This window comes from Otolemur garnettii, unplaced genomic scaffold (assembly GCF_000181295.1).
Source record: "Otolemur garnettii isolate 467f Iridium unplaced genomic scaffold, OtoGar3 scaffold00004, whole genome shotgun sequence".
NCBI classification, from domain to species: domain Eukaryota; kingdom Metazoa; phylum Chordata; class Mammalia; order Primates; family Galagidae; genus Otolemur; species Otolemur garnettii.
This window is the reverse complement of record NW_003852399.1, coordinates 25176853-25200566: the sequence shown is the minus strand read 5'-3', so window position 1 is coordinate 25200566 and position 23714 is coordinate 25176853. Positions and strand designations below refer to the sequence as shown.

General features: G+C 45.1%; 1 protein-coding gene across 2 annotated transcripts in view; it reads left to right on the top strand.

Moving 5' to 3' along the window:
* The window catches only part of GRHL2 (grainyhead like transcription factor 2), a 123359-nt gene extending 107839 nt beyond the window's left edge, over nt 1-15520 (top strand). Inside the window, exons 14-16 of one of the 2 annotated variants that reach the window (XM_012809952.1) lie at nt 934-1019; nt 12719-12783; nt 15240-15520. In XM_012809952.1, coding sequence (XP_012665406.1) covers nt 934-1019; nt 12719-12783; nt 15240-15354 — 266 coding nt within the window. In that variant the 3' untranslated portion in view covers nt 15355-15520. The remainder of the gene's footprint in view (nt 1-933; nt 1020-12718; nt 12784-15239) is intronic. The other variant, XM_012809954.2, reaches the window with a different exon arrangement.
* The last annotated feature ends 8194 nt before the right edge of the window (nt 15521-23714 follow it).

Here is a 23714-nt window from a genome sequence, read left to right as displayed (position 1 = left end):
CATTTGAAGATACAGGTGCTTGCTGCGTGTGGGCTCGAGCTTAAGCATACCATGTGGCTGTTACCACATTTAACCCCCACGGTAGTCCAGGAGGCAGACACATGTATTATATTCCTGCTTCACAGAGGAGGATAGGCTTGGAGAAGGAGTGCCCAGAGCTCACAGCAGGGACTGAACTCTGGGGTCAGACCAGACTGGGACCCTGCACCCTACGGCTTTTCCTCCTTTTGCCTCAGTCAGTGCCCGGGGCCTGTGCACCTGCTGCTTGTCGCCCCAGGAGTTTGCTCTCTCTGTTCTCTCTCTCTCTCCCCCCTCCATCCCACCTGTCACCTGCCCTCATGCCCACACACCCCTCGGAACTCAGATCCCTCCTTTGAGGGTACCTTCCCAGAGCATTTCACCTCCACACCTCCCCTGCCTAGGCAAGGCCAGGCACTAGTAAGAACTGTCTTATGTCGGTTCCTTCATAACTCTGTCTAGTCATCTGCTTGTTTGGGGAAGGCCCGCCTCTCTCTGTGGGCGGCAGCTCCGTAAGGTCAGGGGCAATGACCTAACTCACTGCTGCAACCCCAGCTCCAAGCACACACGGCCCACGGGCCCAAGTCGGCATCCAGTAGCATTTACTGAATGAACAAATAAATAGTATAAAGAGGTTGCAGAAAGAGTTGTCATAAAGAGATCATGTACCCACCTTGAAAAGTTCAAATGTAAACATGAAAAGCACCTCACAGCTGATAGGTGTCACCCAATTGTCAGTTTACCTCATTGAATCGCTCCTCACCAGTCCCTTGCCACGGTTGTCTATGGAGGTGTCTCCATCACCTGTGTGGGATGTTGTGTGGCACCTCCCTGGGACACCTGTGTGACAGAGCCTGTCCCTGGGCACCTGCAGAGCTGTGGGCCCTCCCTCACGCAGCTCTCCCTCCCTTCCAGTTCTGCTGTACGTGAGGAAGGAGACGGATGACGTGTTTGACGCTCTGATGTTGAAGTCGCCGACGGTGAAGGGCCTGATGGAAGCGGTAAGCAAGAAGCCCTTTTGGTCCCTGAAGCCCCAGGGTGTTCTTCTTCTCTGCAGCCCACTTACTTCAAGTGCAGCCACTGAGATGGCTCCAGAATGAGCTTCATAAAGAACAGGGAAAATCTGAGATTTGTGGAGACACTGATCTCTACACTGTCAAGGCACATTAGCATTTTAAGGGGAAGGAAACTGAAGAACTGCCAATTCCCTGTCAGTTTTAGGCTAATCACAGTAAGATGCTGTTGGAGAAGGTGAAACTGTGAGTTCCCATTGGTCTCTTTGCATGAAACCAACTTAGATGATGAGTTTAACTTCCAAATACATACAGAACAAAACAATTAAGAGGTATCTTGCTGACTGTGATAGTATAATCCAAAATAAATTATGACCTCTTGGTTAAGGAAAAAACATATTGCAGAATTCTGATGATTTGGGGTAAGCTTCTTCCCTTCCCAACCCTGGGCTAGACTAATATTACTCAACTTTAGCATAACACAAGTCATTTTATATTTTATTTGCATATTATTTACCTAAATATAACTTTAATGACTCTACTTTGAGTATAATTTCTAATACCCCAGCACCTCCCCCCCATACAACTATGTCATAGAAGATCTAGGTTATTTACAGTGATAGAGACAACAGGATTGCTAGGGGCACCATCCAGAATTGTTGGTTGGTTGGTTTGGAAAACTGCTACATTCTAACAGTATCTTGGGTTATGAGGCTAAATGTTAAAATGTATAGGATAATTTCTACAAGTGGAATCATACAATGTGATTTCTTTCATTTAAGATACTTTGTATGGAAGTTCATCCATACTCCATCTTTTTTATGACTGAATAATATTCCACTATATGGATATGACACAGTTTGTTTTTCTATTCATCAGTTGATGGGCATTGGATTTTTCCCACCTTTTGGCTATTGTGAGTAGTGCTTCTATGAATGTTTACATACAAGTTTTTGTCTGAACACTTGTTTCCAGTTCTCTGGGGTATATACTGAGGCATGGAATTGCTGAGCCAGACACAAAAGGCCACATGTGATATGATTCAATTCATAGGAGAAATTCAGGACAGACAAACCCATAGAGCTGGTTGCCAGCAACTGGGGCAGGAGGTGGAGTGAATGCTTAATAGGTTTCCTTAGGGATGAATGAAAATATTTTGAAATGAGAGGTGATGCTGACACAGTATGAATCCACTAAATGGCATTGAATGATTGAACCACTTTTAAATGGTTCAAATGGCAAATTATATGGTACATATTTCGAAAAGTATTCAGTGTTCATCAGAAATTTAAAAGCAAAATGCATAGGACTGTTACCCACAGAGATACGGTGCTGCCCCTTGGAAATGCATTGTCCCGAGGCAACTCTGAGCAGAGCGCCAAGGCCCACCCTCTAAGAAATTCTGGTGAAGGGCCAAGTAAGTAATCTACTCTGTTTTACATGATTTTTCAACGGGATGGAGTTTGCTGTTACTGATCCTGCCTCATATAAAGAAAAGAATGGAAATCAGTGCAACAAACAATATAATATAATCTATATCTCTTCAAATGAACTCAGATTTTTAAAATGACCCTATCCTTGCCAAAGGATAGACTACTGAACTAGAAAAATCTGTATTCAGACCTGGCTGAGTAACTTTGGATAATTTCATACCCTGACCTGGCCTTTAAGATTATATTACTAAGGCTCGGTGCCTGTGGCTCAACCGGCTAAGGCGCCAGCCATGTACACCTAAGGTGGAGGGTTCAAATCCCCAGCCCGGACCCACCAAACAACAATGATGGCTGCAACCAAAAAATGGCCGGCGCTGTGGCGGGCGCCTGTGGTCCCAGCTACTTGGGAGGCGGAGGCAGGAGACTCGCTTGAGCCCAGGAGTTGGAGGTTGCTGTGAGCTGTAATGCCACGGCACTCTACCCAGGGGGACAGCTTGAGGATCTGTCTCAAAAAAAAAAAAAAAAAAAAAGATTATATTACTAAAACTGACTTAGCTGGGAGGGAGAATACGAAAATTACAGAAGCAGTTGTTTAAATGCATATTCTCCAACCTCAACCTCAGAGATTCTGGGTCTGCTGAACGGGAGCTGGAGGAGGGGAATGGAGTGGGGACCAGGAATCTGTATTTTTAACAAGCTCCTCAGCGTATTCTGCAATGAGCTAGGTGTGAAAACCTCTGATCTAGACCAGTTCCAGATTAATTGCATTATGATCCTTCCTTTTTCCTTGGTGTTGTTTCTTTCCCTTCCATGGCACCTGGCCAGATCTACAGGTGTTCTACAGGTGTGGTCCCTCTGGGCCGCAGTGAAGCACCATGGTACCTTCAGTCCCACCCAAACAGCAGCTCAGCAACTCTGCCAACACTCCCCCCACAGTAGCGCGTGGCTGTTGACCCCTTCTAGGGGGAGCTCATTACACCTGCCTTGTTTCAGTTAACTGGGGCTCAGGGCAGGGTGAGAGAAATGCATAGTATCCTTTGACCCAGTAAGCCAGGCAGAGGTCAGGTTCCCTAGTGTGACTCTGGTCAAATTTCTTAGGGCTATTTTGACTTTATCTCTCCTTTAACTCTGGAAAGGAAAGGTTGTGTTCAAGCCCCCACCCAAGCTATCTCCTTGCTTCCTAAGTCGTGCAAATGGGAAGGTAGGGCAGGAGCAGAAGTTCCTTGAGGACCCTCAGGCGATGCAGTCTGGTGGGGAACTGCAAAGGAATGACACAGCGGCCTCTGCAACGTGGGGGCAGCCATTCAGGACACCTGGTCTGTTGCAGTGAGGACATGAGCGCACCATGAAATGAGATGCACCCTGATCCAGCTCACTGCAGCTGTACCCTAAGTTTATTTGGTACCTGGGTGGGGTAAGAAAGGGTTCCTTGTAGAGGTGGGTTCTCTGAAGAATGAGACCTCACTAGTGTATGACACTGACCACAATGACACTTAGCAATACGTACTTGTATATTAGTAACATACATGTTTATACATAATGTAAATGTACCTCTAAATCGGTGAATACACATGGGTATTGGTAATACAGTTGTGTGTGTATAAAGTAAGACCAACATACTCATGTATGCGATATAAACAGGATAGCATAGGGGTCATCATAGGGCTTTGGCCTCAGAAAACCTGTGTTCAAGTTCCAGCTGTGCCTCTTACGAGGTGGACAAGTTTAATCTCTTCTTCATTCTTAAAATGGAAATAATAATCATACTTAACTCCTGGTGTTGCGAGGACTGAATGAGACAATGCAGACATGACACCTTGCCTGGCCTCTGGTGTCTACCAAGTTCCGGGCTAAGGTTAGACCGTGCTACAAAAACATCATTTAGTGTAGAAATCAGACCTAGAAAAGACACAGTATGAAGACTTCTTCCTCCTGTTCCTAAGATTTTGGCTTGCAATTCCATTATGTAATATCCAACTACTTTGAAGTTTCGGAGGAGGTGTGGGGCTGTGGAAATGCTGCAGGTATCTGGTCCCAAGATTCTAGCAACCATGTGGGAGGCCCTCTCTGGAGCCAGGAGGCAGAAATTTGCCCCTGACAAATGATCTTTTTGCTACACAGCCAAGGCCCCAAAGTAAAGAAGTCTCAAAACAAGAAGGCAAGGCGACAACTCCTAAGTTCAAAAACCAAGTATGGGGCATATATATATTTTTTTTTTTTTTTTTTTTTTTTTTTTTTGAGACAGAGCCTCAAGCTGTCCCCCTGGGTAGAGTGCTATGGCATTACAGCTCACAGCAACCTCCAACTCCTGGGCTCAAGCGAGTCTCCTGCCTCTGCCTCCCAAGTAGCTGGGACCACAGGCACCCGCCACAACGCCCGGCTATTTTTTGGTTGCAGCCGTCATTGTTGTTTGGCAGGTCCGGGCTGGGGATTCGAACCTGCCACCTTAGGTGTACGTGGCTGGCGCCTTAGCCGGTTGAGCTATAGGCGCCGAGCCGGGGCATATATTTTTTAACAACTAAAAGTTACATACAGAAAAATGCTCAGTGAGTAGGAAAGGAAAAACCTTAACTTTTAAGGAAAGTTATTTCATCAAGAGATATTGTACTTGACCTCACGCCATCACATCAAACTTTGTCGCTTTGAAAATGGCTTCCCATAAACACAAACACAGCCCCCGTCTCATTACTGTGGAGCTAAGGGATTGCTTTCCTAAGTGGGTCCATCACATCCCCTGGGTTATGTTTACAATGGTGCCATCCCAGAGCCCCCACCTTTAAGCATCAGATGCAGAGTCTGGGGATGGGTCCGGGCATCAGCATTGGTGAGAAGCCCCCTAGTTGATTTAACACACACTAACATTTAAGTGCCACTAGCTGGTGTGTGCCTGAGCTAGGAACTAGCATTAGGGTTCAATTCTGTCCTCAGCTCCTATATACCTGTCCACTTAGAACAGGAATAATCTCCCCTGTTGTAACTCTTAAAGGCCCGGGTCTCTGCAAAGGTAGTTTTGAGCCAGGAGGTACAGAATGTTTCATAACCCATCCCTGAGGATTTTAGGAATTAGCCCAGCTAATCATCAATGTTTTGGGAAGGCCAAATGCTTGTCTCTGTTGAGGAAGGAACTCTCTATCTTCCAGGGTCAGCAAACTTCACGACTCCAAATATGAAAATACGCCTCGTGTGAAGGATGTGTGTGTATCTTGCAATTGTTTTTAAAATAGAAACTCCTGCTTCTCGTCGATATTCACATTGTTTTATTCCCTTCTTGAGCTAGTTATTAAAGACTGGCTATGCCTCGGCTTCCTTATGTGTAAAATGGAGTCCTTGACAGCCTAGATGAGTTGACACAAACACTCACAGATATTAGCAGAGCACACGATGGTGATGAGGACGGTGACGCACCTGTGTCCACAACAGGACGACTGGGTTGCTTTCCAGTGGAGAACTCTGCCCTTTATTTCTCCTGCCAAATTCCCGATTCCCTGCCCGCAGCCAGGCATTACTCAGATGGAGAGTTAAAGTGCTGGAAGTTAAAGAGCAAAAAAATTTAAAATATTCATTTTTTAATTTTTTCAAAAATAATTATTGGCGATTAACGGTGACATGTTGATTTGTCATTGTCACATAAACAGAACCATGTTGCCGCCCTTCTTTCAGATGGGAACCGAGGTTTGAGTCAGAAGGCACCACATCAGGGAAGAATTCGGGAATGGTGACAGTGTTCCCACGGCCTTCCCAGAGTAGATGACTGGAAGTGCCAGGCAGCAGAGGAGCAGACTGAGATTCCTCCAAGCCAAAAGGGGAAGGGAAAGTCTTAGGGACGGCCTCTCTCTGTGAAGCTAGCCAATGTGCACAAGGACAAAGTAGCGCACACTTTCCGTCTGACTGAGTCATTCACACAGGGAGGTGATTCATGAATCCTTGGTTCTCTTGACAGGTCAAATATGGCCACCTAGAAAGTATTTGCAGGCAAGGTCTCCTGCTTTTTATGTGCATCTTAAGAACAGCATATATTCCAAATAAAAGTAATGAAAGGTAATTAACTTCCAGAGCAGATAGCTCTGTTAGATTCCTGTGAAGGAATCCTATGAATACCTTTGGCAGTCTGGTGGCATCTATGGACCCTTTTCAGAATGATGTTTTTAAATGTATCAAATAAAAGACATAGGATTCCAAAGGAAACCAATTATATTGATATGGTCATCAAAATAATCAAAAGCATGCAGAAATGTGATAAGGAAACATATGTGCTCCTTACCCATGCGTTCAGTATCATGATCTGTGGGTAGGAGTGATAGCTACTGTAATTTCAAAGCATGATGAATGAGTCTAATCAGTATTTTGAAATATCTGCAGAAATTCAACTATGACAAAATTATCTGTGATTCCCATTGATAACAAAGACACAGCTACTGTACCTTCAGAATTGAAGGAAATGCTAAATTCCAGTCTGAGGTTCCAGAAAATAAGGATGAGTGTTTTCCCCATCCAAGCCCATGTGTATAGTCTTTGAGCACCTGTAAGCCTCAAGTTAAGAGGCTGGCTGGCTTAGACCAACCACAGTGAGGAAATGACAGCTCTATAAATGATGTGCAAGCAGGTTGCTCTTCCAGCATTTTTTGACCTGATTCTGATAACGAAGTGGTTCTAGAACCCCAGGGAAGTGGAAAGGTAGTGAGCGCTCTCCTGAAAATTGGCTACACCTGGGTCCTTTGTCCTTTATCCCTTCAGCAAAGCGTCACTCTGAGCCCTCTCACCGCAGAGCCAGCTCACCTCAGCAATTTCCTTCTGATTTAAAGGACACCAAGAGACATGACAAATGGTACCGATGCCAGGCATGGGAGGGAGGGAGAAGGGAAGCACAAGTTCTTCCAAAGGGAGCTCCGGGGGAGGAGTGATGAAAGCCATGTCAGCCCTGCACGACTGAGCGTCTCACTAGATTTGGAAACAGCATTAAGATTTCAAGGAAACTTGCTAGTGTTATTTAGACAGATACAACATAACATCTGCTCAAGCAGTTGCCAAAGGAATTTGACTCTCTAAGGAAGGCAGGGTGAGCCACTATACAGCCAGGGTAATATAGGAGTCTTTCCAATAGATTAAACATTTCTGGTAACTTAAAAAATTTTTATTTCTAATTTTATGGAATTATGATCCAATGTGGTGTATATCTTTGCTACCCAATAGGTAAGAAAGTGTCCTGAGGAGATGTAAAGTTTGTATCTGTGTGTGTGTGTGTGTGTGTGTGTGTAGTATATTATGTAAAGTATATTGATTGTGTCATTCAACTCGTATCTGTCTACTAGGTTTGTTCAGTTCTGAAAGAGGTATATTGAAACCTCTCACTGTAATTGCATTTGTCAAGGTGTTCCTCTATCTGCAATAGTTTTTGCTTAAGTGCTGTGTTGTTGGATGTGTAATTTTTTTAAAATTTTTCTCTGCCATTGACATGCATTATAATACCCTAACCTCATCAAATGGATAGCAAATCTTCAAAAGTAATTATTGAATCCAAAGTTTAGCAGTCTTCTCGTAAGTTACGTCCTTATCATCAAAGCCATATTTTAAAACAGATAGTTCACAGCCTTTTCACTATAAATAGCATTTAAAAGAATATTTATCACACCAACCCACTTTACTCTCTAAGGCATATTCACTCATCGCTGTATTTTAATCACATCAGCTTTGTAAGAAAGCAGCATCTTTTGGGAAATTCCAGGATTTTTCTTTTCAACGCAAATAGTCCTTGACTAACTTATTTTTCCTTACTCTCACAGTTAAATACAAGTTACGGTGAGCCATACAGAAGGCCGTGTGAGGTTACACCTCGCACCCACTCATTTTATAAGTACCCGCTCTGAAAAGCTTTATTACATTTAGTATGCAAGCAAATAATTTTTAGGCGGATTATTTCTTAGACAAAACAAGATAGAACACCACTCCAGAAACATCTTTTCCTCCAGATTATTCTGGCTAAATACACCATTTGGAAACTTAGGTTTTCATTCTAGCCAGTCACTGGCATAAAGCTAACTTTACAGAATGCATTGTTAGAAGCAAAGGTATATTTATTTTTAAATACAAACAATTAAAAATTTTATACCATCCGGTTTAATAAAAATCAGTTGTATTTTATGCCTTTTGAAGTTAGGGAACAACTGTGTTGGGTAATTTGTTAGACTGGATTTTAATGTTTTATGATTATTATAGCTTTCCTATGAATTGTATCTTTTCTGGTTACATCGCGTCTGTTCTTACCCTAAGTGTACCTTGTCTAACACTCCCCTCATCATTCCTCCTTTCCTTTTGTTTACATTCGACTAGTGTCATTCTCTATTAGCTACATTGTGTGAAGGGCTGGTCATTCTCTACTCTCTGTTAGCTACATTGTGTGAAGTGCTTTTCTGTGAAACAGCACACAGCTGTTTTTCTTCCTTCTCTTCCTCTTTTTTCCTTTTTCTTTTCTTTCTTTTTTTTTTTTTTTCAGACACAGAGTCTCACTTCGTCACCCTGGGTAGAGTGCAGTGGCATCACAGCTCACAGCAACCTCCAGCTCTTGGGCTTAGGTGATTCTCTTGCCTCAGCCTCCCGAGTAGCTGGGACTACAGGTGCCTGCCACCACACCCAGCTGCAGTTTGGCGGGGCCTGGGTTTGAACCCACCACCCTTGGTATGTGGGGCCGATGCCTTACTCACTGAGCCACAGGCGCCGCCCCCCTTTTTCTTTTCTTTTTCACCCTACTCATATACTCTGCCTTTGCCTGAAAGAACGAAGTTCCTTCTCACTTGGCGTGATGACTGACATACTTGATTTTACTTCTTCCATCGTTTGTTGACTGTTTATTTCACTTTATGATTTCTTTTTACTTCCGTTTACTTTTATTTTCCGTTTTCCAGTCGGGTTAAGTTGCCGTTTTTTACCTTTTTATTTGGAAAGCGACTCTTTATTTTTCCTACAATGTTTCAATCTCTTCTTACTTCTCCATGATTTGAATATAAAATGCCGATTATTCTCCCACGAAGACCTTCTGTCTCCCCTGACTCCTGTAAGTGGAGACTCATAGCTTTCTTTTCTCCCTTCCCCTCCTCCTAGGATGAACCCAGCAAAATGCCTAGCCTTTTGGCACAAACTCCCAACTTCTAGCTTTTATCAAAATAGTTTCGTGCCTTTTTATAAGGAAATGATTCGATCTTTCTTTGCAGTACATCCTTGTTCTATCAGGAATCCTTATATAGCACTTAGTATATTTCACATTCCCAGTCTATGCAACCTCAAGTTCATGGCGTAACGCTAGTTGCTTGTTCTCTTATGCTTGCCTAGTCTCCGTTCTGATGCATCTGCTGTTTGGCTGTTTCTCCTGTAAGCACAGTCATCCTTCAGTATCTGCAGAGCAATTGGTTCCAGGACAACCCCCCTATACCAAAATCCACCGAAGCTCATGTTCTTGATATAAAATGATGTACTATTTGCATACAACATATACACAGCCTTTTCTATACTTTAAATCATCTCTAGGTTCCTTATAAGACCTAATACAAAAGAAATGCTACATAAATAGTCATCACACTGTATTGATTTTTAATTTCTGGTTTTTATTGTCATATTTTTGTAAACTTTTGAATTTTTTTCAAATGCCTTTGATCTGCAGTTGGTTGAATTTGTAGACTTGGAACTTGCAGGTACTGAAGACCAACTGTATTTTTTTCAAATAAGATATTTGGATGAAATACTCCCTTGCATGTCTTAGAGATGGCTCTTTCATCCTGAGAGGTGAGGGATAGCTTGTTGGTGTATAGGATTCATGGGGTGGATTCTTTTCTTTCTGTGGTCTATAGACAGGGATTCTTCCACTGTCATTTGGTTTCTAGTGTTCCAGATGAGAAAACTGAAGCCAGCTTTACCCTTTTGGGGGTTAACTTCTCCGTGCTGTCTGGGAGGTTCCAGATGGTTTTCTTTATAGTTGGAAATCTGGCGTTTTCAGTGTCCGGGTGTCTGCTTTCTTCACATTGATCTGTCCAGAGATTCAGGATACTCCTCCCACTCAAAAACCCAAATTTTTCATCTATTATTTGTTCCATTATTTCATCTTCTCCAGCTGTTCCATTTTCTCTGTCTGGGATGGTTTTCACATCTAATATGGCCTGACTCTATTCTTCAAAGTCTATTTTTTTTCCTTCATAATTCCCATCTGTGCTGTGTATTCTTGTTTTGCCCTTTGAGTCATTTTTCAATTTGATTTTTCCTAACAGTGTTTGGTTTGCTGAATTGACCACCTTTCCTTCCATTCATTTGCCGAAATTTTAATTTTTTTTCATTCAATGATCATATTAGCGTGTAAGAATTTTGCATGTGAGTCCTTCCCAAGTGCTCTTTTATGGTCTGTTCAAATGGAGGCCTCCAACACAAGTTCCATGAATTTTCTTCGCTACCTACAGCGTCCTCTTGGAGGTGTAATTTTTAATGATTGGCTCCTTCTAGCTCAGATATGGCTTTGGGGGAAATCCCGTCAGTGATGAGTTAGCAGGCAGGTTGTCCTCCCCCAGATATCTTTTGTTCTCCTGGCCCTCAGCCCACCTGTCTGCTCTTACGTGTTTATCAGGGGGAGAGGAAGATGGAATGGTGGGAATCTATGATTCCCTTTGAATGAACTCTTCCCAGGATCCAGAACTCTTTCAGCTTTGCTGTAGAGGTCTTCAGCCTCTTTTTCTAGCCTCTGCTAGACTTTCCAAAAGTCTAAGTCTGGAATCTCCCCTGCACCGACCTGTGAGCCCACCAGCTGCTTGGCTATGAGGGGCAGGGAGATATAATTTGGGAATGGAGAGGACATGAAAAACATTTAGGTCAGGTCTTTCCAGAGTCTGTCTCTAAACTATTACTATTTTATATTTACAAAAGTGAAACACAATCGTTATAAAAGTGAAATAAGCAGGACAGAATGGGGCAAGGTAAATAGTAAAAAGAATGTCTGTCTCCTGTCTATTCTTCCTTTATAGATTGGTGGATCTTTCAAATATTTTCTCTGTACTTACACACATATAGTTCTAAGCATATAAGTAGGATCACACTATGTACATCATTGTGTAACTTGGTTTTTCCTTCCCTTAATGTGAGGATTTTTAAAAGATATAAATTCATACAGGCTTAGCACATTTCTTTTAATGACTGTGTGGTTTTTATTGTGAAAATATCAAAATGTGTTCAATGGATATTTGTGATATCTAGTTTTCTCTCCTATAAACAGTGACGTTTTGAAAGTATTTGCATACATCCAAGGGATTAGATTACTAGATGTGGAATATGTGAGTCAAAGGAAATACGCATCTTAAATTTCGGTAACTTATGCCAAATTTCTTTCCAAAAGGGTTAACCTCATTACGCTCCTGTATATGGAATGTGAGAGTCGCTGTTTTTCATGTTCCTAATGACACTGTATGATCAATATTTTAGTTTTTATTAGTCTGAAAAAACAAAATTAGGCTCCTATTATTGCTTTAACTTGAAATGTTTAAATTTGGAGTGAAGTGGTGCTTTTTTTATATACTCATAGTCTGATTACATTTTTCTTGGATGAATTGCTTCTTTGTGGTCTTCTTTTCCCCATGGACTTGTTAGTCTTTTTCTTGAGTTTCAGGGACTTCTCTCTGACTTAAGGAAGTTAGTTCCAGGTCTTTCATTTGCATTGCGAGAATGTTTCCCACTGCATCATTTGTCCTCAAGATTTTTCTAATGGTTTTTGCAATGCTTTATTTTTAATCTTGTATTAATTAACCTTTTAACCTCTTTTTTTTTTCCAGGTTTCATGTTCTGCTTAGAAAGATCTTCCTTACTTTAAATTGATAGCTATAAAAATTATTAACTCATGGTTTCACCTTTTACTTTTAAGATGCCATCTTTTGCATGGAAATCTTTGATCCACCTGAAGTTTATTTTGGCATACGAGTAGAGAAGGGATTCAACCTAACTTGTTCATTTGTTTCTATATGGCTACTAGTTCATCCAATGTCATGATGAGAGTCCATCTTTTTCTAATTGATCTGAAACGCCACTTTTATTATAGACTGAATCCCCATGCCACTGAATCTTTTGTTGAATGATTTAAGGTCTATCCAAAGGGTGAGGCTTATAAATGAGTGTCTTGAGAATTTGACTCAGGAGTGAAGAGAAATGACCAGAGAGTCAAATTGGAACTTTCCCCCTTGCCTCTATGCAGGCTTCCTTCTGTGCTCATCTGCCTTCTTGTTGATGTTACAGATATCTGAGAAATATGGGCTACCCGTGGAGAAGATAACAAAGCTTTACAAGAAAAGCAAAAAAGGGTAAGAAAGAAGCTGAGCTTAACTGAACTCTATTTCAAGTCTATGTGATGCCTTAAAGAAAGCCACACACACAAAGACACCTTTCTTTTGTTAATTCTGTTATGTATCCTTCATAAAAATTGTGTGTCATCCTTCCAAAAGGATTGCAGAGAAGTTTACAAAAACGATGCATTTTGAAGATCTCAAATGAAAGCGGGAGGGAGGATAACAGTGCTTTGTCTTGATGTCCCCTGAGATTCCATTGATCGGATGAGCAGATGGACCAGAGGGGTCTGGAGGTGGTGAGGATACTGGGGGTAATGGCAAAGTCACCCCTCCGCAGAGAGTGGGATTTACAGCTTCCATAGCCGTTGGCTTCAAGAAAGCACAGTAGGAACAAAAAATGGTTCAGGACGCAGGGAATTCTTCCAGGGTAATTAACAAAACAAACAAAACAAAATTCTCAAATGATCATCAGACCTGCTGGTTCTCACTATTGCCATAGCTCTTATTTATTGAGTGTTCAATAGGTTCTAGGTTCCCTACTAAGTGCTTTAGTGCTTTCCTCTATTTACTCCTTACTGCTTTATGTGGTAGAATCTATTATTTTTGCTAATTTGCTGATGAGGAAACTAAACCAGACATAGCTTATGCGTCTTGCCCAGGGTGTTGTGTTCAGTAAGTAGGGTATAGATTTGAACCCAGGTCTGTGTTTACAAAGCTCAAGAGCTCAGCTTCTGCTTTCTGCTACCTATACCCTGTATGGGCTTCCTGCCTATGGGAGTCTAGGAGTAGTGAGCACAGCAGCTGGTTTAAGTGCCAGGACAGAATTTTCATGACTCACCTTTGAAGCTATTTTTCTACAAAAGGTAGAAAAATGGGTCTTTGAACTCTTCTCTCTGGACCATTTTATTATTTTTTTTCTTTCTTTCTTTTTTTTTTTTGTTTTGTTTTGAGACAGAGTCTCACTTGGTCACCTTGGTAGAGTGCCATGACATCACAGCTCAGAGCAACCTCAAATTCTTTAGCTCAAGCTATATTCTTGTCTCAGCCCCCCGAGTAGCTAGGACTACAGGTGCCTGCCACAGTGTATAGCTATTTTTAGAGATAAGTTCTCACTCTGGCTTAGGCTGGTCTCGAATCTGTGAGCTCAGGTGATCCAACTACCTCGGCCTCCCAAGTGCTAGGATTATAGGTGTGAGCCACCATGCCCAGCCATGGACCATTTTCATAAATGGTACTTATTTCCTAGGATTCTCAGGCTTTCTGAGGGGTGGGGCCTCTTGGATGACTGTGGGTCAAGGAGGACACCCTTTCCGCCAGAAGAACCCTTTTGGAATGCTCACTAAAATGTATATTGCACTTCTTTCCAAGGTCAGTGTAACAGGCAGGGTGTATTCCTTTGACAGAGAAATTTGGGTGTCTCAAGGTCACTGCCAAGCACAACTCCTTGGTGCCCGTGCACATGCTGAAGATAACATTTTGCCTCCATTGAGCTCTGTGTCAGTCCCTGTGCCAAATGCTTTATCCTAACAACAAACTGCATGGTGGTTCTTATTTTTGCAGAAGAATCAACCGAGGCTCTGAAAGGTTAAACAACTTGCCTGTTGACACATATCTATAAAATGATAGAATCAGTTCTTCATTCTCAAACTAAGATCTGTCTGACTACAAAGAATGACATTGTCTCAAAGGCTTCAGATCACGGGCAAACTCATGGGAGCTGTAGGTTTTCTTAAAACTCCACTCACTAGAAATAGTTAGCTGAGGAGTGGGTCACAGGTGGCAAAGCATGAGCTTCAGAGTGAGGCGAAGTCAGTTTCAAATCAAGCTCAGCCGTGCATAAGCCAAATGAACTTGGGGATATGATTTAACCTTGCTGAGCTCAAGTTTTCTCATTTGCAAAATGGTGATGAAGATCCCCAGCTTCACGCTTGCCATGAGGACTACATGCAAGGTCTCTGAAACACTGGCATGTTCTATGCACTCAGTGAGGGTAGCTGCAATTCAGGTTTAGTTTCTTCTTCCTCCTGAGAGCAGCACAATGCATTTTTTATAATGGATTTTTAGGAGGTGACGGGACTTCATGAAAATAGTTAAGGGGCCTAATTATTGAGGTCTTGTCTCTGTCAATAGCTAATTCTGTGGTCTTATGCTTCCTAACTTCTCTGAGCCTTAGTTTACTAATCTATAAAGCAAGAGGATTGGGTTGAGAGAACCCAATCCTCTGAGTTCTGAGAACTTGAGGCTTTGTTAGTTCTGAGAACTTGAGGCTTTGTTTTCCTCAAACTGGTTCTTGCGGAAAGACAATAGAATCAGATTCCTTCCCTGCTGTGTCCTCTCCCCTCCATGCCACTCCCCTCCTCCGTCCCCACTGCAGAAGAATGGCTAAGAGAAGCCCTAGGCTGGAGCCTCCCTGGCCCAGCACGCTGCTCACAGCATCTCTGTTTTTGCCCCTTTCCCCCCACCTGTGGCAGCATCTTGGTGAACATGGATGACAACATCATTGAGCACTACTCGAACGAGGACACCTTCATCCTCAACATGGAGAGCATGGTGGAAGGCTTCAAGATCACGCTCATGGAGATCTGAGCCGTGGGCTTGGCATGCCCTTGGCAGGAGCTCACAGCACATTCCTCCCTGGGAGAGATGGAGGCTGCACACCCTGGAGACCCACTTCACCAACCTCACAACTGCTGTTACAAGACTGCATAGGCCCCACTCCGCCAGTGTGCTTGGCCCGTCCATCAGCTCCTACCAGGGACCTGAAGCCTGAGCTCCTTGGGAAGATGCCTTGGGTCTGGCGGGTTCTTATTTATTGCCCACCATGGGTTGAGGCCTGCTGCAAGTCACTGCTGGCTCTGGGTGAGACCGTCCAGAGCTCCCCTTTCAGGAGAAACACTCCTTCCAGAGTGCCTGAAACATCCTTGTCCCTTTTCTTCACCTCTCCTTGTCTCCGGAATGGCTGGACAAAATGAGCTACTTCTCTGGGTGCAGTAGTCACGGTGGGATAAGAGGTGGATGCCTCTTACTGGCCAAAACTTTAGGCTGCTCTGGGGAAGCTTGTCTTGCTAAAGACTTCCCGGGTTCCCAGTCAGTGGGCACCAGGCCCTGTACAGGAAGACACTGAGCTACCGTGTAATTAGTAACTAACACAGAACGTATGCCTGGCGCGCGTGTACATAGTGTTTATAATATTGCAATAATATATTTTACCTGTGGTATACGGGCACATTTACTGCCCCTGGCCAAGCGGTGGTGCATACCTGGAGACTCCGTTTTCTACAAGAGGTTTCTGCCTCTGCACCTGTTCAGGAGACATGCTGTGTGAGGGAAGGGGCCTTTGGGCTGTCACATGGCTGCAGTGGGTACCACGATGGACTCTCTAGCAGGTGTGCCTGGAAACTCCTTCTCTGTCCCCAGAGAAAGCCTCCTTTCACACCCCTGAGGCCACCACATCTTTCTCATGATGGTACGCTTTCTTGGCTCTTCCTTTGAGCTTTTTCATGGGAAAGGTCATATCGTCTACGTCTAGCTCCTCTGCGTGGGCACCAGCCCTGCCTGAGCTTTCCAGAGAGGCTGTATGGGGGGTTGTCATCTGGTGCCTGGCACTGGGCCTGCTGCAGAACGCCTCCGCTGTCCTCAGAATCCTGGATGCCGTGTAGTGCCTCATAGTTTACAAGCACGTCCTTCATCTCAAGTGGCCTTTGAAAAGTCCAAATGGGGTTCTGAGAGCCTTGCCAGCAGCTCAGGTCTGAACCACCAGGCCAGGGCTTCCTCCTGGAAAGGGAGGATCATCTGCCTGCTCCTGGGTGCTGGGCTTTCAGGAAGTGAGTGAGTGAGAACTCTCGTGAGCCCTGGCCCCTCTGAAACCAGCCTCACCCCGGAGGCAGACTGGGAGAGAGAAGGCTGTGTCCTCCCACTCTGTGCCCTAGGAGATGAAGAGGAGAAAGACACTCCCCTAAGCAATCAGAAATGATGCACTGTGGGCCACTGTTCTCTTTGGGGGGGCAGATACATGGTTTACGGGGCTGTGTTCACATTTGTGGGCAGGTTGTGGAAGTCAGACATATCCAAGCATCCAAGGCTCAGATCTAGGGCAGGTTTTGTGGAAAGGTCCAGATTCGTTTGTAAAGCACTTTGCCGTCTTCCCTGGAGGCCCCTATATCAGGGCTCTCTGCCTTCCCCTCATTGACCCCTGAGGCCCAGAGCAGGATGGAGCTGCTCAGCTGTTTCTCCTTGAGGCTGCAGAAGAACTGGTTGGAATGGAGAGCAGGTGCTATGCCCAGGAAGATCCCTGTGTGGTGGTAAGGTGGTGCCTTTCCCAGTGTCCTCTGTGGTACCCCTTCCTTTGGTGACAGAGGTTTGCATCCTGCATTCAGCTCCACTCCAGTGTGTCCCCTTCTCTGCTCTGACGGCCACTGGCCTGGACCATCCTGGGGACTGATTGGGGCTGTGTTCTAAGTGTTGGAAATCCATATGTAATATGCACTTCCCGCGCTCTGTGGGTTAGGAATAATTTCAAACACAATTGGCAGATGTAGCAGCAAATACTATTGGGCTGGGGCCCAGGATTCCAGAGTAGGGAAAAGATAAAACTTTGGGCAGCCTGACAGGCTATCTACCCTTCTGTCTCCAGCCTCTTTGGAAAACTGTCCCAAGGCAGAAGATGTTTTTACATTTGTCCTAAGTCCCTAAGTCACTTTGGTAACCATTACTAGAACAAAAGATATGAGGCCAGTGCCACCAGAGAGTGGTGCAGAGTGCCACATCCCATCTGATCTGTCCCCCTCTGCATTCCTGGAGCTCCCTTGGCTTAGCTTGGAGGTGTCCTACCTTGTGTACTAGCAGAGCTTTGATGAGCAAAATTTCCCAAGCAAAAACACTCCAGAAAAATAGGACTTGACTCCTCTTCCTTTTTGTCCCTTAAATTAATCATATGCAAATAAGCTTTTTAAAAAAAGAAATCCATGGGAGATGGGGGACATGCAAAGCCTGTGTTTTCCTTACACATCTCCAAATTGTTCAGATTTTACAGGTGTTTGGAAATTGAGACCAACAGAAAATTGCAGTCAGATGTCTTCTTGGAATTGGTTCCTAAAAGACTAAGGCACATCCCAGCCCAGAAACTTAGGAAGCGTGAAATGAATCAAACGTTTATTTTCCTTCTTATTTAAAATCATGGAAATGCAACAGAAATAGAGGATTTGTGCCAAAATCTATGAACAGCCCTTTCTTAAAGACAAGCAAGGGAGATTGATGTATGTACAATTTGCTCTCATGTTAAAAGAAAAAGAAAAGGTAAAATGTAACTTAATAGTTTTGTAAATGGGAGAGGGGGAATCTATAAACTATAAATACAGTTATTTTATTTTTTGTACATTTTTAAGAAGAAAAATAAATATTCGTAACAGAAGAGTAAAACAACAGTGCCTGGTGCTTTTTGCGAGGTGCATGCTGGGGCTCTTTGCCTAGCTGGAAAGAAGTTTCCAGGTGGCTCCCCTGGGCTCACAAGTCCTGGGCTTCCACAGTCCTGACATTTCCTCTTCAGGTTCCTTTGGTGGGGTCCACCCCGGGGTCCAATGAAAAGAGGCTACGGACAGTCAGGAGGCCTCAAAGTGACCATGCCATCCCCTCCTGCCCCCTCACCTCAGGCTCCCTCACTCACCCTTCGCTTCCACAGACACTTTCTGTGGCCCCAGTTCACACATACCAACCACTAACGCCACGTGGTTCCACCCCCAATTTTATCAAGACGGTCTCTTACCCTGGAACCACAGGCTCCCTGGTGTCTGTTACTCAGATGTGAGTCCCTCCATGTGCCCTCCCAGTGTGTGTTAAAGTTTTCTCAGTGGCCACCCCTAGCCCCTGAGAGCTACCCACCTTCCTTTAACTACCACCCTCTGTCACCCCCGAAGGGCAGCTCTGTTTCCAAATGAACAGCGTCTCTGTGTTCTCCCACACCTCCCACTCAGTCTGGCCTTGTCCACAGCGTTTAAATCTTGGCTAAAAATGTGTCCTCAAGAAGGATCCCCCCCCCGGTCGACTTCGACCCCTGTGGGTTCTCCAGCAGCCTCATGCCTGGGCCAGGGGTGGGAGGCAGGGTGAAGGCTGGGGACATGCTTATTGAGGAGCCTAAAGGAGAGACCTGGGGGGTCCATGGGAATGGGAAAGGGGGTGGTAACTGTCACGCAGTTCAGGAGATTTATTGAGGGAGAAACTGTGAAGGATGCCAGGAAAGCAGCAGCAGACTGGGGGAGCCTGTGCACTGACACTGATGGGGGGGTGCCATCGGGCCCAGACTGCAACACGGTGCTGAGCAAGTCTCAGTCAGGCCAGTGCGGAGTCCCCAGGCAAAGGTCACCTGCCGGTGGTGTCCCACCTCAGGCAAGAAGGCCACGTGCAATCACTGACAAGGAGCATCCCAGAGACAGCGTGGCCTCAGCGTGGCTCCCAGGTGTGACAGCAGCAGGTTCTCCTAAAGCAGCGGTTCTCAACGTTCCTAATGCTGTGGCCCTTTAATACAGTTCCTAGGGGTCACGATCCACAGGTTGAGAACCACTGTAAAAAGGAACACATGAGCAGGTCAACCCCCATTAAAAAGTCTCCACTCAGCATTCCCCGAGTGAGTTTACTGGACTATCAACTTGGTACAATACACCTCTTGTCCCCAGGGGTCCCTCATTTCTACACTTCTTTGAGCTCCTCTAAATGGGTACATGGATTAATTTTGGGGACTCTACAGTGGGGACCTCTAGTCACCCAGAAGTAGTAAGAAGAGGAAGTGGTGATGAAAAAGTATGAAAGACAGACGCCACCTGCTTGTTCCCTGGGCCAACAGCCCTCAAGCTCCACTCAGGAAATAATTGGATTCCTGGTCTTCCATGGGACACAGGTGTAAACTACCCACAGCAGCTACCAGCTGAATACCGCTGACTAGTGAGCCTGGCCTGTTATTTCTTTGCTAACAAACTTCCCCCCTCTACCCCCAAATGTATCCAATATTATAGCACTTGGTTGTGTCACCATTGCATACTTAAGGTGAGCCCAGCAAAGTGATTAAATAGTGGTATTGGAAAGGTACCTCTCGAGAGTCTGCCCATCTGTCTGTCTTCATGAGGATGGCGTACGGGTGGCAGAGGTGAGTATTTAACAACAGGTGGCAGCCCAGCTGTCCCCCATTTCTCTTGGAGAACTATTAAAATGTCACCCATTTCCTGGAATAGTGCTGAGAAAAGAAGTCAGGAAATGGCCTCCCGGAGGCCCCGGCCCCTCTGAGCCGCTTCAGCCTGAACAGCTTTTCCCTATGCAAATTCTTCTGTTTGGGGCAGATTTGACTGGTAGTCTACTGACTTGGAAAATACAGGACTCAATGGTTTCTCTCTTGTTCCTTCAGTCATGTCAAAACCCCAGAAAATTTCAGGGATGTGCTGAGAGTACTCCCGACAAAGACGAGAGGCGAGAAGCATCTCCATTTCTTCCAAAGATGGTTCTGATGCTTCCTCTCTGCCTTGACTGAGAGAACGCTTGGATTCCTCCTCTGTGTGTAGGTACCTTTCATGCCTGACCTGGGGTACAAGGGAACTCAGTGGGGAACTAAGACAGTGATCTGAAAATAGGAACCTCAGGTTGGGAAGTTTGCTAGAAATGGTCAGGTTGCAGGTGTGGGGGTTCCTGCTCAGGCTGGAGGCTCTGAGCCACGTTCCCAGCATTTGACTTGGTGTTTGTCCTTCATGCTTAATTCTCATGGCCATCAGGTCATAGCTGGTCCACAGAGACCACCTGTGTGCAATAGGAAGACCCTCTCCAGGCCAACTCAGCCCCCACACTGTGTCTGTTTGGTCCATGAAACGCCCACGAGAGCTGACACTCAAGCTGCCCAGTGAGTGGCCCTTTTCTGCATTGATGGCCTCCTGTGTTGAAGGCAGGGCCAGTGACAGCAACAAAACCAAACACTTGATCTGCATTGGCTTTGAGGGGTTAGCCTGCACCATGGTATCTATTTCACTGAATCTTCTCCGGCTGAGAGGGGGAGAAGAGGGTATTCATTTCCTTAGACTGACACAGATCTCGCGGAAGAGGGAGCTGCCTCAGTTTCTCTTTCCATTGTGTCTAATGTTCAGGCTTTAGCTTGGACAAGGAGGGGAGGTGGGGGAAAAGTAAAGACCCTGGGGGGATGGGGGGAGGGAAGCCCAAATGCAGATCCAGGATTTTTTTTTTTTTTTTTTTTTTTTTGAGACAGAGCCTCAAGCTGTCCCCGTGGGCAGAGTGCCGTGGCATTACAGCTCACAGCAACCTCCAGGGCTCAAGCGAGCCTCCTGCCTCCGCCTCCCAAGTAGCTGGGACTACAGGCGCCTGCCACAACGCCCGGCTATTTTTTGGTTGCAGCCGTCATTGTTGTTTTGGCGGGTCAGGGCTGGGAATTCGAACCCTCCACCTCAGGTGTATGTGGCTGGCACCTTAGCCGGTTGAGCTATAGGCGCCGAGCCCAGATCCAGGATTTTTCTGCTCAGGGCTTTGGGCTTAGCAACCTCTCCCATCTCCCGGGAACCCACAAACTTGGGTTCCTTGTGTCTGTCTAGGGCAGAAACAACACCCAGGAGGAGGCCAGTGTCAGAACCTAGAGCCTCACTAAGGCACAGGGTCAGCTGGGGCAACAGTTTAGGCATGAAAATTCCATGTTCCAGATGATCCTATCAAAAACAATAAACACACTTCAATGTCACACAAGAGCTACATAAAAGCAGCAGATGTGGGGGCCACTCTACATGATTTATAAACACATAGATCATTAAATCCACTGTGGAAAGTGCCCCTGAATCCTACCAATGGGATGGACCAGCACCCTTAGCACCCGTTCCCCAAATGAGGTACGAATAGTTGAACACGCCGTAGACTCCTTCGGGTCATAAGCCACTTTATTCCAGTCCCTTAGACATCACAGGCTGACTTTATCTAGGTCAGAACAGACCACATCCAGAGGTCCCTGAATACAGAAATGACAATGAGCAGCCCGGCACAGGAGTGACCCACACTTTTTAGGCATTCTGCCCCTGGGTGTCATGGAGTCCCTGGGCCAAACTTGAGTGCCCTGAATTAGACATACAACGGCCTGTCTGGGAAGGAGGAGGAGGAGAAAAACAACCCTTGAGAAGACACAGACAGGGTCAACAGCAGGACAAGGGCTATTTCCGCACACTCTGGGAGCATCGGCATTCATTAGCCAAGCGTCTGGCTCTGTTTTCTTTCCTGAACAGCTGGAGACCTTCCTCTGTGCTCCTCACCCCAGCTCTAGGTTCTAGTGAACAGAGTGGGTCTGGCTCAGCAAGATGTCATGGCCAAGGGCAGGGTCCAGGCAGGTCTCTCTGATCATTAACTGACTCCACTCATCAAAGGCGAACTAAAGGGAGAAGAGAGGCCTTCTGTGCAACCCAGAAAAAAGTGGGGTGCAACCCCTGAACATACCCATAGGGGGTGCTGGGCCCCCTCTGCACTCCATGACTTAGGTTAATTCCCTGTTTTTCAAAAACAGATTTTACCCCTTGGGCCATGGAGGAATTTGGCAAATCTTGGTTTAGAACCACTACGAGGAAAACTAAGATGACATTACCAAGTCCAGGTCTCAGAATTTCATCTTAAAATTTGATTCATTTTGGTCCACTATGCAAATTTGGATTTTTGCTACTAGCTAGACTGGACTGAGGTTATGTACAGGATCCTAGAGGTTAGAGTGGACTCAGTGACACGCTCCTCCTGGCTGTGATGTTTATCTTTCTGCTCTGCTTCTACAGGAGCCCATGGACCCGGTTGGGACCCCGCTGCCTTCTCTCGGGGCAGGTTGCCCATCAACATCCTTGAGGGTTTGGGCTTCCTCATACCAACTTCTGGTGAGAGCATGGCTTGTCTGTGACTGGCAAATTTTGCTCTTAACCTTCATTTCCAATCCATGTCTACAGGGTCAGGCCCAACAGCAACTCAAATTTGTGCTGTCACTTCTGGAAATAGAAATCTGCATTCAAGCAAAATACTTTGGATTCTCCATAGTGGGACTTGGAAGCCACAGACTCACTAGTTCATGTCTTCTTTACAGTGAATTAGATCAAACCAACCTCTGAGCCTTCGAAAGGGCCACTGGGGACATGGAAAAGTGAGTGTTCCTATACGGCTCCCTAACCATACACACGGACTAAACCACTGGGAATTCCCAAGCATCAGTGCTATCTTTTTCAAGTCTGCAGAATATCAATCTGCTCAGAAAAGCTCCAGGCCTCCACTCTGATGTTGCCAATGAGCTGCTGGGCCAGGTGAGTGAACCTCCCGTCTCAGCTGACCTCCTGGAGCTCCTCTTGGACGTGCCCTAGCCACACTGCTCTTCTCTGCTCTCCCAGCGCTGCGACTCGGGAAGGGCATTCAACATTAACATCGGGCCCTGGGCAGGGTCATTTTGTACTTTTATGGAATATATAAAATATACTTGTTGATTGGTACATTTGTGCAAAGACAGATACGACTTTAAAACAAGACATAGACATTCATTATAATTGGCTTACTTCACAATAAGCTACTAAAACAGTCTCTGGAACAAGATCGTATTAGTGCTCACTAAACATGCATTTCATTTAAACAAGGCAAAACACTTAATTTGGTCTGCAATACCCAATATTTTATATACAGCAGTCTTTTTTTCTCTTTTATAAATCAATAGGCAACAAGATGGGCCTGGTTTTGGAATATGTTACCATCTGTATTTAATTTCCAAAGACTCGTATCAGCTCAACTGGTGTAAACCTGTGAAAAAACAGCTGAGCATCTCTTTCCTCTCCTCTACTAATTTACCTTGAAATGTTCACAGCTTAGAAACTACAGCCTGCTGGGGAGGAGGGTAGAGTGGGCTCCCTGGAGGAACATCCCAGTCCCAGAGGCTGACTCGTTCTTGGGGAATCCAGCCTCAG